We start from the raw sequence: 17,124 nt of genomic DNA on the forward strand, positions 1-17,124 counted from the left end.
ACTATCTTTAGGATATCCCACAAATAAACACTTGCTTGATCTAGCTTCAAGCTTGCCTGCTTCTAGTCTTTTGACATAAGCTGGACAACCCCAAATCTTAATATGATTGAGACTTGGTTTCTTCCCATGCCACATCTCATATGGTGTAAGAGGGATGGACTTGGAAGGCACTCTATTTAACAAATAAATTGCTGTTTGAAGTGCATATCCCCAAAAGGATATAGGTAAATCAGTATAGCTCATCATGGAACGAACCATGTCTAACAAAGTTCGATTTCTCCTTTCAGAGACACCATTGAGTTGTGGTGTTCCAGGAGGAGCTAATGAAGAAACAATGCCTTCTTGTTTGAGATAATCAATAAACTCATTGCTTAAGTATTCGCCTCCTCGATCGGATCTTAGAGCCTTAATACTCTTGTCGGTTTGTTTCTCAACTTCATTTTTAAATTCTTTGAACATTTCAAAGGCTTCAGATTTGTGCTTCATAAGGTATATATATCCAAACCGAGAATAGTCATCGGTAAAAGTTATGAAGTATGAGAATCCACCTTTACTAATAGTGGACATGGGACCACATACATCGGTATGTATTAGGCCTAAGAGTTCTTTAACTCTTGTTCTTTGTCCACCATAATGTGACTTGGTCATTTTTCCTTTTAGACAAGACTCACAAGTAGGCATAGGATCAGATCCTAACGACTCTAAATATCCATTTTTGGATAATTTGTGAATTCTATCTTGGCTAATATGACCAAGCTTAAGGTGCCACATCTTAATGGGGTTAACCGTTTCCCGAGATCTCTTAGATCCCAAAGCATTTTCCTTCATACAATTAATACTACCATCTAAAGCTAGATGAAAGAGACCATCAATAATATTAGCATGACATATCATGCGTTCATTAATAGATACAAAACCACTTAGTTTATCAAAAACTACTCTATAACCATCCTTCAAAAGCATGGAGATGGAGATAAGGTTCTTTATACATATAGGAAGATAAAGACAATTATTTAACTCCAATGTATCTCCTGATGGTAACTTCAAAATATAAGTCCCCACGGCTTTGGCGTCAACTCTTGTGCCATTTCCAACACGTAGGGTGATTTCTCCAGCTTTAAGCTTCCTTGCTCCCACTAGGTCCTGCAACGAAGTGCAAACATGGTGAGATGCACCTGAATCAATTATCCAAGTGGAAGTATTATTAACTGTAAGTATTGATTCAATCACATTGATCATACCTGCTGTTGAAGACTGGTTCTTCAAGGATGCAAGATAAGCTTTGCAATTCCTCTTCCAATGCCCATCCTTGTTGCAAAAGAAACAAACACCTTTTGGTTCCTTTTGTTCCTTCTTCTTCTTCTTTTGGACTGCTCCTTTAGGCTTTGCCACTTGTTTCTTCTTCCCTTTGCCCTTGCCTTTGGACTTGGAAGAAGAAGCGACAATGGCCATACTTCCACTCTCTTTCTTGATTTGCTTCTCAGCTGTTACCAGCATATTGAGAAGATCAGAAAGACTATGATCCATTTGTTGCATATTATAGTTCATTATGAACTGAGAAAATGAATCATCTAGGGAGGATAGAAGAAGATCTTGAGCTAGCTCCGCATCAAGTGCAAATCCAAGGTCTTGAATTTGCTCAATAAGGCCTATCATTTTTAGACCATGTTGATGCACAGGAGCACCCCTCACATGCTTTGTCTTAACAAGCTCATTGACAGCTGTGAATCGCACATTTCTATTTCTCTCACCAAACAATTCAGTGAGATGAAGTAATATAGAACTGGCGCTATCCATATTCTCATGTTGCTTCTGAAGTTGTGAGTTCATGGATGCAAGCATAACACATTTAGCTTGCGTGTCATCATCCTTATGCTTTTGATAAGCAACACGTTGCTCATCGGTTGCATCTTGAGCCAATGGAGTGTGAGGAGGTGCATTTTGTAAGACATAAGCGATCTTATCGAATGTCAATACAATTTTCAAATTGCGGAGCCAGTCATTGAAGTTTGGGCCCTCAAGACGATTTTCATTGAGAATTTTGGTGATAGGATGTCCTGACATATTGCAGTCTACATAACATAAAATAAAAGAAGTGAGATTGATTTTAAAACCAAGTGACTCGGGTCTTAAGAATCAAATGGCACCCTCTCACTATTTTAACAAATTCCAAATCCCTCAAGGAATTCGAGAGTATAAATTAAAACTCTTAGTGAGTATGGAAGACTCATTTTCATTAAGCCAACCGCATCATAATAGAACTATAGGTCAACTTAATTTCCATGAGAGGATACTCTTATCCAATCACATCAAATGTGAATATCCATAACTTTGGCCTCTAAAGTAAGTAAGTCTCACCATAATAGGATATTGATAAATTACTCTAGTTAAGCTATACCCATCATCTCATGTAAGTATAGGGATCAAAAATTAAATCTCATCATAATAGAATATTGACCAAGATTTGTCCCTACCTTACAACATCAAATGTTGAATAACCTCTTTTTAATGCTCCTAGCAAGAAATACCCCCGTTCGGAATGATATTCACATGTAAGAACATCTAATAGGAGATTACAATGTTGGAAGGCCACAAAGAAGCATTCATAATGTCTTCTTCGTTTTTCAACTTAATATCACTTTGAGGGAATTTTAAGGTCTCATCTTTAATAATCTCATTAATAACAATCACATTGCATTTGCTTTGATCCTAATGCAATCACATTTTCATTATACTTGATCTATAATAAAATACTCCCACTTAATTGTTTTTCGGAAAAACAATTTGATTTCGTCAAAAACATTTTTCAAATGGAATCATGGGAAGTATAAAATTACTTGATCAAGTACAACGAACATGCAATTATAATAGGTCACATAGGATGATTATGGACTTGTTGTTTGATCCAACATGAGCCAATATGTTGGATCAAGGTCATGTTTGGGTGGTTGATTTTAATTACGCGTAACGATTACGAAAATTAAATAACTAAGCTAAGCTATTACACTTTGCACTTGAACTTATTTCAAGGCTTGATGACTTCAAACTTCTTCTTTGGATCATCATCATGTGCCTCCATCTTCGATTACAAGAGTGGATAAGGGGCATACAAGCTCCCATTTAAATTTAATCAAACTTGAATAAATTAAATAAGCTACTTAGTTACACAACCAAATGAATTAATCAAATTAATTACATAACCCAAATGAATTAACTACTTTAATTACATAACCACATTCATTCAAAATGAATAGTCGGCCAATCTCATGCTCAATTATATTAGGCCATAGTCCATAATCATCCTTTAATTAACCAAGATTAATAAGGTTAATTAAACAAGCATATTTAACTCAATCAAAATAAGTTAACTACTAAATTACTTTAATTTAAGCAAGTAAATTAGTTGAGTGATTTATGAGATGATGTCTTACATCATGCATCATTAACTTTTGGTGAGTAATTTAGGGGATAATGTTTTACATCATGCATCACCAACTTTTGGTGAGTGATTTAGAGATAATGTTTTACATCATGTATCACAAACTTTTGGTGAGTGATTTTAGAGATAATGTTTTACATCATGCATCACCAACTTTTGGTGAGTGATTTAGAGATAATGTTTTACATCATGCATCACCAACTTTTGGAGAGTTATTTAAAGAAACTAATAATAAAGATGACTAACTCTACCAACTATTTGGTGAGAGAAACATGGAAATGATTTTATGTCATCATTAACTATTAGGTAAATAACAATTCATGAATTTATGGATCAAAAGTGAGAGCAAACACCATGGAAAAATGAGCTAGTTCACAACTAGTTTAGACATATTCCAAAAACCTGGAAATAAAATTCCAGCTTTATGTTCTTCCATTGAACACTTGTTTACTTCATCTTTGAAGCCAAAACATGCATCCCCTAAAGCATATATCATCTAACATGTTTCTAAGATTAACATTTTAATTAAGAAACATATAGAACCCCTTAATACATATCTCATATGCATTAAAGTTTCATAAAACTTAAACCACTTCTTACATGTAATTTCTAGAAACCTTTTCTTGCTATCATAAAATCTACCTTACATCACATGCTTCATAACTTTTATGATAAAGCAAATTTTATGATCTAAATTACATATTACTCTAAGCTTAAGAAAATCACATCAACAAACATACTTAGCCATGTTTATAACATATCAAAATTAAGCCAATGGCTCTGATACCAATTGAAGGAATGGATGGATTTCAAAACTTTTTAATTAGTGCGGAATAAGTTTAACAATTAAACTACTAACTAAACATAAAATCCATTCCTTTAACCCATGATCTTGGCTTATTGTGATATGTATATAAACATAGCATGCATGGTAAGGAAAAACAAAGAGGGAGTTTCTGTTCTACTCACCCTTGGAGCGTGATTTTAATCCGATCCAAGTGAACCACCAAAGTTCCTCTCCTTGATCTCTCCTTGTGTGTGTTTCCTCCACCTTGAAGCACCTTGAATTAAGAACTCCTTCTTATACTCCTTCTTGTGCTTGTAATCTCCTCCTTGATGTAACAAGTAAAGCCACAAAAATATATGGCCTCTAAGGATCTTCACCAAGTGAATCAAGAGATGAAGAAAGATGAAAGAAAAGAAGAAATTATGCAAGTGTTCTTCTTTCCTTTAATTTCTGAAAAATGGACCAAGAGAGAACTCTCTTTCTCTCTCTCTAATCTGAAAATAATAGTGTGGAGACACTCACTTTTCTTTGTCCATGCTTTCCCTTTTATATAATAGGAAATAACTCCAATTACTAAAAGAAAAATATTGACTTTCATAAAGCCAATATTTTGGCTGGTCCATACATGTTATTGGGCACTAAAAATGTGTCTTGGGCTTTCATTTAAATCTCATTTAGTGAAGCCCAAGTCCACACCAAAAAACCCGACAATCGTTTAGGCCCAATAGGTTCGGTTTTACCCGAAAATCCTAATTATGTTCAAATAATAAATCTAATTAATTATTTGCTCATAACCAACTCTTGTTTAATCTTCTTCATATACAATCTCAATGATCCACTTATATGGTGTGCGATCTCTTAGGTTCTAATTAACAAGGCAGTGAAGTTTATAGAAACCATTCTATTTTGTTTACGAATCAAAAACTCCATTTTTGATTCTCCCTTGTTATTAGGATAATAAATGTTTATTAATCCTCGGGGACTTCACAAGTCATGAGTGACGTCTTGCAACATATCATGACTACCCTAGTTAATGTAGAATGACAAAGAACCTATTCAATTGGAATTACAATACAATACGGTCCTTCTCTTACACTATGTTCTAAATCACATCATCGGGGTATGGAATTGATATGTCAATCCCCTAATGTGATTTTCATTCTTATGTGATTCTTAGAATGTGATTAAAAACTCCTTTTTAAATCTCATTCAATGCTTTGGCCAAAGACTCATTGAATCACATCTTTGAACATACACCTTATTTACTTAAGGATAGAGATTCCTTGTTGTACACTCACATGTCTCCATGACCGAATTGATTATACCAATGAATGCATCTATTATATCCATTAAGAGACACAATGTTATTGCATCATCAAGAGATAATCCATTCACTCATAAGACAACTATGGTGTCTCAGGTCAAAGGACTAATTTGTATTATTGCAATTTAGAGTTCAAGTTTGACATGTAAGTAAGACTCCATACAAGAACTCTAATGATCGCGTTCAGTATACTCTTTAAGTTAAGAGCACCCACATACTTGTATTAGTGTCTCTACACAAATGACAAGAGACATATCATCCTCCATATTGAGAATACATAGTATGTGCTAGTCTTTCCGGATTATCAATGTCCAAGTGATAATCCTATGACTAGGAACCTTTTAGGATAAGAGTGTGAAAGAGTAAATGTCTCACACATCTAACTCTTTAGATTACTTTCTCTTTAACTCATATTCCTTGGACCTTGTTCAATCAAATATTAAGTATAAGCAATGAACAATAAACTTGCCCTTTTGAATAATAATAATTACAATAATAATTACATCAAAATGATTGTTTTAGGACACAATTCCTTCACAATAAAATACTGCTCTGAATCACTTATAGAGAAACTAACAGAAAACTGAAGATAAATTCTCAGCCTCCTCAAGATAATTACCAACAATGAAACCATTGCCACGATCTTGAGATTTGAAGACCAAACCATCAGAATCTGTAATTCGGGCATGCAAGAGATCGGTAGATAACTCAAAACTGTGTTCGTCCCAGTACAATTAACACTGCTCGCCAGGCATGCAATTGTGGTACTCACAGCGTGATTATACAGAGATCTTTCATAGATTATAGCAATGAGCAATCTGCCTGCACGTAAGCTCAACACACCCAAAATAAGACGAAGAACACATTTAAGCAAGCAAATATCCAAAACACCTCCTGGGTCCCAAATCCAAATATGTGGAGAACTCAAGCCCAACCATTGGGCTCTGTTTTGGGCCCAAAGCCAGCCCAGCCCCCAAGTCCATGACCTTATACTGGGCACCCAATCAAGGCAGGACCCGGTGCAGAAAGGGAGAACCAGTGTCGTCGTCCCCATTACCGGCAGCAAGCTCGCCGTGCCAAAGTCTAGGCTCGTCACTGCCGCCGTCAGTTGCTGCACCTCCTCCATCCAACTGCCCTGAATCACCGCGTCCGGCAGTGCTTGTGCTCCTCCCGCCTCAACCGCCAATCCCAGATCCAAGTATCGACAGCCACAGCCAAGAACCCTCACCCCGCCGAACTCAGGCGGCCTACCCTATCACCACAGCATGCGATCAAAATCAAATCCCATCAAACCCAGCCTGTTGGACCAACGTAGCATCGCAAATCCGAGATCGAAGACGAACCCCAACTCAGATCTACTCCACACCGGCCAACACTGAACAAGAACACGATCAAAGACGCAATCAACGCCTTCATCACTACATCTCTGGTACCAGCGGATCCTCAGAAGAGTGCTGCCGTTTCTCTCTGCTCAAATTTTTATTGTTTTGAAGAAAATGGCCATATTACTTCTATGAGTAGGGGCACATTTCTCTCATTTGGATGAAAAATGTTGGAATTCCCTTTCAAAAAAAAAAATTTGGAATTAACAGAACATGTGTAAATTGGCAATTTTTGTCAAGTTTATGAGGTTAATTTTCACAGTTATAAGTTTGAGGTGTAAATTGACAATTATATCTAAATTTAGAATGTATTTCGACAATAAGCGTACAGATTATGTATTCCATTCTCAAAAACATGAAAGAGAATACCGTGTATCGTTTATAGTTTTCAAATCATTAGGTAACATTGTCTCGTAAGTATTGTGACAAGGCCCAAGACATCGAGCCTAGCTAGGGGAGAAAGGCCTTTCAAATACATCCTGCCCATGGCCGTGACAACTCATAGCCCATTTCAATACCCCCGTTTCTCCATTTGCTTTTTTTTATTTTTAGCCAATGCTTCTACACGTGCTAAAGATACAGGAATCTTAGCTTGCTAAAGATATAGGAATTTTCTATAGTCCTTACTCCTTACCGCACATCTATTTGAGTAACTTGCTAAAATGATATAGAAAGACACGACTGGTAACATAAGCAATGGAGACGGTTGTTGCATGCACGAGAATTTCAACAGCAAAATTCGTGCTATAAGCTAGCAACAAAATTTGGACTCCTAACTAATTTTCTTGTCTATACATAAACGGTCATATTCTTCCACAATTTTGGCCAGTAAACTGTCCAAGACGTTGAGTTTAAACTGCCTATTTCCTGGAATTTATACTATCATATAGTAATTGTCGAGTGAGAAGCTTTTTTTTCTCTCCCTTCTAGTAACATGGGTTGAAAAGCTGCCTGAAAATATTGAAATATTATATTCTAGAACTAGAATATTCAGGTTTTCGATATTATTTTCTCATGAAGAAAGCTTGAAGCTATTTAATAGTGATGAGACATTTAAACGTCATTCACCAAAATATCTTGAAATTTATTTGAATGTGAAGTGATTTCATAGTTCGATTCCATTGTCTTTACACAATTAGGTTGAAATTTCTTGAAGAAAACATGCCAAATTTATTTCTGTTTGATTTGGAATGTGAAGCTAGAGTTAGCTAGGACAACATCATTCAACTTTGTCTGCAAGACAACAATGTCACGGATCAGAATCATCATATTTGGAAAGAACACTTTCCCACTAAAAGCAAAATGTGTACAAAAATATAGCAATAGATATCCTTTCATGAAAATACCTTACATATGGTAACCCTCATCGAGAACACATAATGTTAATTGATAAAAATTAAAAATACAAAAATGGTAATGTGTACGTGGTCTCTATTCATTTCCTCTTTGATAACCACATAGAAATATATTCTAAGCTAAAGACTAGAGTACCAAAGTTCATCTTACAATTGTCTTAATATATCCCACACAATATCCAGTCAAATTGGACCTCCTACACGTGCAATATTTGGATGGTAAAGGTATCATATACTCAATTTGGCGTCCGCCTATTTCAGATTTCAGTAGTTTAATCCACTACTCATTCTTTAAGTATACAGTTGATCAAGACCCATAAAAAAGTCTAAGCTATAGGTGGGTGTTTGTGTAAGCCATAAGCTATAGGTGGGTGTTTGTGTAAGCCGTAAGCAAAGAATTAAAGTCCATTTGGTTTCATTGCTTCAGTTTCTTCAGGATGAAGAAGAAAATTGAGGTAACCTTACCCAACAGCATCAATGAATGTAAAGCATCATCATGGATCATTCTTTACTTTCCCATCTCACCATCCTCAATCATTCTCTCCAATCGACACCTTATAGGCTTATATACATAGCTAGCAAGTTTTTTTTTTTTTTTTTTGGTAAACACATAGCTAGCAAGTTAACTTGTAATAAATTTTGTAGCCATTTAGGCAAAGAATGCTTTAGTTGTAGAGGTCTATGCCTTCTCAATTTAAATGCATTTTCATATGATAATCCACTATCCTGAAGTGAGTTATGAAATGGGAGGATTTGGTAATGGTTGGACCTTTATGATAAATCGTTAACTTGCTAAATACAGTTATTGACTAAATGGTGTATGGTTTGAGATTTTTTTTTTTTTTTTTTTTTTTCTTAAGTGCTAACGCTATACTTTAATATCTACAAGATAAGAAAAAATCTTGAATAACTGAGCTTGAATTATTTAGAGATAAGTAGTGTCCTAATAACAATTAGCTAGAGGCATTAATACAACAAGGTGTGGAATGTTTTGAAGGGATTGTCTCCTTTTTTTTTCTAAGTTGGAATTCTTTTGAAATACTGCTTTTATTTCCTTTTCCTTTCAGGGAAATGGGCAAGTGTCACTTCTTCTTTCAAGAAGAGGATATGCTAAATGTTTATGAAATTGTTACATCAAGGATACTGTCATTCTTTTCTTTCTTTCTTTTTTTAAATAAAAAAATGAATTACTAAAATTAACAATTTTTTTTTTTTTTTTTTTTCAACACGAACTCAAAGAACAATGTCAGTTTATACGCCACACGTGACCGCCCGCATTATCATGGCTCATGGGTCAACCTGTTATGTAGGCAAACCCCACGCGTAAGTCTTGTTATAGACAAACCCCGCTCATAATCCTTAATCCTTATACCAGTCTCATTCAATTTTCACTGTATCATTCAACTTTATAGGGTGAGAAAATCAAAATTATGTAACACATTGTGTTAAAGACAAAGCATGAGTGATGCATTTGGTAAGGAAATAAAAATAACAATATAGGTAGGTATAATGTGAGAGTTGGGACATCTTTTTTTTTTTTTGGGAGAATGTGATGATTCTCATTCGTGGCATTGTTGGCTTGTAGATGTGAGTTGGGACGTGTAAGTGACCTAATTTCTCCCTATTTGATCTTGGTGATGCCAAATATATCTGGTGACATAATAAGGTGACAAAACGTGCTATGGACAAATGGACGAACCAAATTACTTTCATGTATTGACTCAAAAAACAGTGAACGTACTCTCTTGTTTGGTAATAAGCTTGGGATCTGTCCAGACAGTGAAAATGTACTAATGCTTGCCCGTGAGTTGCATAATCTTTTGTTCGACCTTTACAACTATATAGTAGGGGCGGGTTCAAATTACCCTCTTGCTCTTGCACTTACACTAACATAAATGAATGATTAGATAATAATTATAACATTAAATATTTATTTTTGTTATTAAAAAAAAACTTGACTATAAATATCAAGAGTTGAGATTATCTCATAAGTGCATAAAATAATTTCCATTATATGGTTTGGTGGGCTTTGTATCAGCATAATGGTGAAACAAACTTGTGAAAAATTATTCGGATCTTGAGATCTTCAAAAAATATTCAATTTGAGTTTTATAATCTTGATATTCGCCTCGATCAAGTTTATTTTTTTAATGTCTTTCATTATATTACTCCTTTTTTTTTTTGAATCAATCCATCAATGATTGCATTACTCAAGCCAGAATGACCATTACATACCCCTCCGCTACCATTCGAAGATAGACAAGAGGTTGTGGAGGTAACACACGGTACATAGTACTAGACCACTCATTAGACATCCAGTGCTCACTTATGAAAGCAAGCCTATTACTACGATAATCTACGACGCAGTAATAGACCGAGTAAAACAATACTCATTAGCGCTCGAAAGAAAACCTAACAAGCATGGTCCCTAGAAAAGGGTTATTTGAAAGCAAACACTACTAACAATCTAAAGCCCTAGGTCCAAACATTTGGCCCAAATGACAAAGTGAAAGCCCAGTCCAATAAGACAGCAGCCCTAAAGGACATCCTGCCAAAGCCCAACAACGAAGCCCAGCCCATCTACTATCCACAGCCCCAAGCCTTCAAGCTCCACGCACGCCTGCAGATTGCCGCCGGGACCCTGCCTTACCGCCACCGTCTCCAAGCTCGCTCCCAACCTAGAAGAGAGGGACGAACCACACCACAGATTGAAACTCAACCCCAACTCGGTATGGGTCGCACACTCACTGCCGTCTAGAGCGAAACTCAGCTGCACTCGTCCTGATCGAAACCCAGTCGCCGCCGTCAGGAACGAACAAAACCCAGTCGCCTTCGTCGATCTGAAACCGGTACTCACGAACATCCAACCACGAACATCCAACCCCAAGCTGTCTCAATCCGAATAGGCCAGCTACCTGTTAAAACCATAAGCAAAGAACCCAGAGGGCTACATCATGTGTCGCCTGCCCGGCAGCATCCCCACGACATCAAGGAGATGCCGGAGAGCCACCAGACGAGGGCTGGAGCTGCCTTTGCCGCCACAAGCTTAGTGTTCTTGGCACGAGTTAAAGCCACATTAATCCTATGCCAGTCTCCGAGCAGAGAGGACGTGTAGTTTTGTGGATTTTCAGTTGACCTAACAAAGGAGACTAGTATGCAATCTTTATCTCTTCCCTGGAGACATCAAAGTTACAGATATTATATTACTCCTTTGAATGCATTGAATCAAATATAAAGACTAATTTGAGTAATTTGAAAATGATTAGCCCCTTTCTTCTACTTGTTCTATTGAATGTGTGATTATTATTACAAATTTAACTTCTTAACCTAACATGATTCAAGTCCTTAAATTCCCGTAGGTTTTCTCCTCATATTCAAAATCCCATAAATTGATCAACCAAACCACAATGAGTGGCAATGATCCTCTGGTAACCGGCCTACGATATGTTATTTGAAACTCCCACACTGATACAGGTATTCCCTTCCCCCTTCCTTTGCCTTGCTCTGTAAAAATACCTTTAAGACAACGTCAAACTTGCTGAGGTCCCTAAAGTGAGAAGTTGGTAACGAAAACATATCGAAATGAAAACGCAAATCGTCATTATTAGTAGTATAAATACCCCATTAAAGATGCACCAAATAAAACAACCACGGGGGTGGTGCCTTGTGTGTGATCTAGTAGGAAAGCATTTCGTCTCATTTTCTTAGCAAATCTTAGTTAGGCCCTTCTCTTTCCATGTCCTTTTTCTCTACCTTCCTTCTCTCTCACGCAGATATAAAGTGATGGATTGAATCACTTTTTGGTTCCAACCACCTGTATCTAACTCTGGAAAAACAGAGAGAGAACAGAGCAAAACAGAGGAAAACAGAGAAGGACATGGAAGCTGCAATGCCGGGAAGGACTCTACTGTGGATTATGATTTATAGCTTGTTTATCACAGTTCATGTTTTTGGAGAATCCTCTCATATGGGTCATTTTTCGAGGAGCGATTATCGAGACCAAATGAGAAGACTGCAAGAGTTCAAGGCCTCATTAACCCGGCACGATTCGGGTTCTTTTGTTGCACCATCTTCAGTCTCACCTGCTCCTAGCCCTAACCCTCCGGTAGTTGATCGAATAGCTTTATGTATTATATATTTTCTTGTTGTTTTTGTTGGTTCATTTCTTGGTGTTCTTCAAATAGTTTATATATGGTTGGTCAACTAATTAGTTCATGTTGTTGAAACTTGAAAATGGTGGTGATGATGATGCAGGGGAGGACTAGTCCTCGTGTGTATCACGTGACAACGTACGGTGCTGATCCTACCGGGAACAGAGACAGCACTGAGGCCGTGGCTCAGGCATTTGCAGATGCATTTAGAGGTCCATCAGAAGGGTTCTTGATGGAGGGAATTAGCAACCTTGGTGGTGCACAGATCAATCTTGAAGGTGGCCAGTACCTGATTAGCAAACCGCTCCGGTTTCCTGCTGCCGGAGTAGGAAACCTTATGGTATGCCCCAACTCATGAGTTCAATTCTCATCTAAGATGCATTAAAGTCTAATATTAAAGTATCTAAATGTGTCGTTTATGTGTATTTGATGCATCATGTTACATGTGTATCTTTTTACTTAAATATGTCCGACATGGGTTAAAATTAAAGAATTGTTTTCTGTGTGTTTATAGTCAATTCTTTAAAAGGCGAACATGTGTTTCCCAATTCTTCAGTACTTCATCCGAACAAAGAATAGTAGTTTCCAAGAATGCTGTGATTTTAATGTGAATCTTTGATGAAAACAGATTCATGGAGGAACGTTGAGGGCCTCAGATGACTTCCCGACTGATGGGTACTTGATTGATTTATCTACTTCATCATCATCATCCCCCAACAAGAATGAAAAAAACAAAGAGAGCTCATCATCAATGTCTGCACAGCTTTCTTCATCATCCTACAACTATGAGTACATAACCCTAAAAGACCTTATGCTAGACGCCAACTACAGAGGTGGGGGCATTTCAGTCATAAACTCACTCAGAACCAGCATAGACAATTGCTACATAACCCATTTCAAAACTGATGGCATTCTAGTCCAAAGTGGCCATGAAACCTACATCAGAAACTCCTTCCTAGGCCAGCACATCACCGCGGGCGGGGATCACAACGAAAGAAACTTTTCCGGCACTGCAATCAACCTTAAGGGAAATGACAATGCTGTGACAGATGTGGTGATTTTCTCTGCTGCTGTAGGTATAATGATTTCGGGACCCGCTAATATACTTTCGGGTGTACATTGCTACAATAAGGCCACAGGTTTCGGAGGTGTTGGGATTTACTTGAGATTGCCTGGTTTGACACAGACTAGGATTGTCAATTCTTACATGGACTACACTGGTATAGTTGCTGAAGACCCAGTTCAGCTTGATATATCAAACAGCTTCTTCCTTGGTGATGCATACATTGTGTTGAAATCAATAAAGGGTGTTGCCAATGGGGTCAATATAGTTAACAACATGTTCACTGGGTACAATAAGGGGATTGAAATTGTTCAATTGGACCAATCAAATGGGGGTTTCAAGGAGATTGAGCAAGTTGTTGTGGACAGGAACGCTGTGAGGGGGATGAACATAAAGGGCACAACTGGAAGGAGAACTGTGCAAGGCAATGGAACCTCATGGAATATAGACTTTAACCCAATTCTTCTATTTCCTAATCTTATTAGGCATGTGCAGTACTCTTTGAGCACTGGTGCTAGAAATGTGTTCCCCAACCATGCCCTGAGGAATGTATCAGATAATCGGGTCGTGATTGAGTCAGATGTGGCGGTTCCAGCTTCGGTTTTTGTGACAGTGGATCAAGGAATGTCAAGCTAAAGAAGGGCCGAAGCTAATACAATTTTCAGGTCATCAAGATTTATTGAGTGGAGAATTGTGAATAGATCGGAATTTATGGATATATTTTATACTTTACTAAGTACTACTAATTTTCGCTCGTGATTTATTTGTAATACAAGAATTAAACTATATGATATGTTGTAATAGTTAAAGCCATAATCGTAAATCATATACTAGACGTATGCAAAAATTGGGTCACAATTTCTTATTTTTGCCAAGATCATATAGGAAAAATGGTCACAAAAACAACACAGGTCAAACCCTGAATTGATTGAACAAAAACGTGTTTGAACATCATTCAAATACCATCTAGAGGGTCTCTATTGTACAAGACCATCAAATATGGAAAACACTTCTGGATTGGTTGCTTTGAGGAAAAAAAGAGAAAGAGGAAGAAACACACTTTTGGTGGCGATATTTAGTCTGAGAAACATGACACTATGTAGTCTATGTAATGATATCTGGGTTTGAACATACTCACATAATGAGAATGAAAAAAAGAAAATGAGGATTAAATAAACAAATCAGTTTCAGGTAGAAGTTTGATGGAGTAGGAAAACCAAGGATCAAAAGTCCAAGGCTTTGAAATTTAAAGTTTAACTAATCTTTGCTATTGAATTTGGTTGCTAACTTTAGCATCGATCAGCCAATCAACCTAAAGAGATGGAAATAATGTTAGAGAAATATGTACATGAATAGAGGACCAGGTTATAATCAACAGTGGTTACGAGTTAGGATTATGTCTCCTGTGAGATATATTCATATATCATCAATTATAAAAAGTAGGTTTCTGAAGTTTACAGATTTTTTTTGAATCTTGCCATTGAACACACAGAAGAAAAGTTAGAAGAGAAAGGAAAAAAAAAAAAATTAAGTATGTTGAAGATGACGTGTGATGGATACTAGATGTCATAGAATTTTATTATATAAATTCTATTTTTGAGAAAGAAAAAAATGTCAAATTAGACAAATAATAGGAACAAGAATTACATATAATAAGTTAATAACTCATTACACAATGACACGACATATGAAGATCATTACCTAAGAAATCTCAATTATCCCTACTATTGTAAGCACCAAAAATAGATACTATAAACTATAAACTCTGAGGGAAGAGTTTGAGAATTTGATTGGATTATGTTAGATCAAGGTTATTTCTCTCTGAACAGTCATTTGAATCACCTATGCAATGATCATGGTGGCCTCGCAAGAACGCGGTGGGGTTTATGGGTCCACAAGTACGTTGATGAGCATAAAGGACTAAAAGGAGCAATACCGGTCTAGAAACGACCATCGGTGGATATCTGCGGACTCTTCAAGGTGTATCCACTTCCAAAATCTGCCTGCAGTCAGCTGTTGAATTAGAAGTTGGGCTCTTTCATTGCCGGTTTTGGTGGTGGTTCAATGAGGCCTTAGTTGGGGAGCAGCCTCTCCCTAATCTAAACTTTATTTATCCAACAAAAAAATAGTCACCAATGCAAAACTTTTCCACCCGCATCCTATAGGCTTCATGAAGGGTTTAGGAACCTAAATAGAGACTTTAAAAAGCCCAAAAGATGGACAAAAACACACATTTCTAATAGCCAGCCCCATGTAGAAATCCTCAAGCCCAATATGTCCCACAGTTTCTAACTTCTAATAGCTACTAAAAGATTTTCATGGTGTTGATGCTCGAAAAATCTTTTTCAGTAACGAGGTAAAGGAAACTCGGGACAGAAGTCTAAATCGCAATCTTTTACTCTTTAGTTGCTTGTTATGATTGAAACATGTGTGTTAAGATTATCAAAATAAACCATCCAGAGTCTGCCACATGTATTCATCTATATATTACGCATACAATAATGCTCCAAAAGTAAGTTATTATTTGTTAATGTAGATTACTGTCTAAGCAATCCTTTTATGCGGGAATCACAAACACTGCTCCATGCCTACGGCTGCAGAAAATGGCAATGAATACAACTTTCTCAACTACCATCATAATGTTCATATTTAATCCAAGCAAACGTATTCTATGCTTTTCTGTGAAATAAAGTGTACCAGACATTTCCAGTTCATCTTTCAATACTTGCTTTTCTTGCAGAAAGAAACGAGAAAGGAGGAAAAGCAAAACCAAACTAAACTAAAGGTTATCAAAGGGTTCTTTATTAAAGCTAATTTGGTTGTCTATGTGCTTTAATTTGTGGAATATCAGGTGTATAGAAGAATTTGGAATGAGTATTTGCATTTGTTTTGAGAGAAAATAGCTAGGAGATGGAGTCGCAAAGGTTACAATGTACTTCTTTTTGTTTTAGAGGTTACGGGAAACTTTCCATGAAACACTGAAACATACGATGGAGGGATCAGAGGGTGTTGTCATGGTGTGGCTTGTTAGGAAATTCGGGTCACCTTCTGAATTCCCTAGCCCAAGACCGAAACCGAATCAAGACAGTAATCACAAACTATGCAAGCAAACACAAAATTGTTGAAGAGGTTCGATCAAATAGTTGACCTACGTCCCCGGGTGATGATGATGGTGGATCCACTAAACGAGAAGAAGATTACAAACTTTTGAAGAACGTTTTTGGTTCTTCCACTCAAATAACCTCTCTCCTCACAACCTAAATTCTCAATAGAGAATTCCCAAATACACCCGAACTCTCAAAACTTGCAACTCTCTAAAATCTCTCAAATTATCAGAACACTCAATTGATTCACACCTAAAGCTATGCCTCTAATGTCCTATTTATAGGCTCACAATTAGTCAGACTTACAATAGGATTCAGAATCATAGAAGGTAATCCTAAACATTTACTTCTAAAGAAAAATTCCATAAATCCTAGATACACTAGAATAGCTTTGTAGGGGTGGGCATAAACCGAGCCGGGAGTCAAAAACTGGCCGAACCGGACCGGAAAAACGGTCCGGTAACCGAACCGGATATAAAATGCACTGAAAAACTCATCAGCCGAACCGAACCAGTTCAG

At 36.9% G+C, this 17,124-nt stretch overlaps 1 protein-coding gene across 1 annotated transcript; it reads left to right on the forward strand.

Annotated features, from left to right (window-relative positions):
* Positions 1–11,944: 11,944 nt before the first annotated feature.
* On the forward strand, positions 11,945–14,346 carry LOC133732565 (polygalacturonase QRT3). Its single transcript, XM_062160143.1, has 3 exons — positions 11,945–12,392; positions 12,542–12,778; positions 13,067–14,346. The coding sequence occupies exons 1-3, from the start codon at positions 12,165–12,167 to the stop codon at positions 14,135–14,137; spliced, it is 1,536 nt and encodes a 511-aa protein (XP_062016127.1). The 5' UTR covers positions 11,945–12,164; the 3' UTR covers positions 14,138–14,346.
* Positions 14,347–17,124: the final 2,778 nt, after the last annotated feature.

Source organism: Rosa rugosa, chromosome 2, assembly GCF_958449725.1.
Source record: "Rosa rugosa chromosome 2, drRosRugo1.1, whole genome shotgun sequence".
Taxonomy (NCBI): Eukaryota; Viridiplantae; Streptophyta; class Magnoliopsida; order Rosales; family Rosaceae; genus Rosa; species Rosa rugosa.

Excerpts from the sequence above, each read along its gene's own strand:
- LOC133732565 (XM_062160143.1), top strand. The coding sequence starts at position 12,165 with ATGGAAGCTGCAATGCCGGGAAGGACTCTACTGTGGATTATGATTTAT. Across the intron at positions 12,393-12,541 it reads CTCCTAGCCCTAACCCTCCG|GGGAGGACTAGTCCTCGTGT; the intron begins GTAGTTGATCGA and ends ATGATGATGCAG. Across the intron at positions 12,779-13,066 it reads CCGGAGTAGGAAACCTTATG|ATTCATGGAGGAACGTTGAG; the intron begins GTATGCCCCAAC and ends TGATGAAAACAG.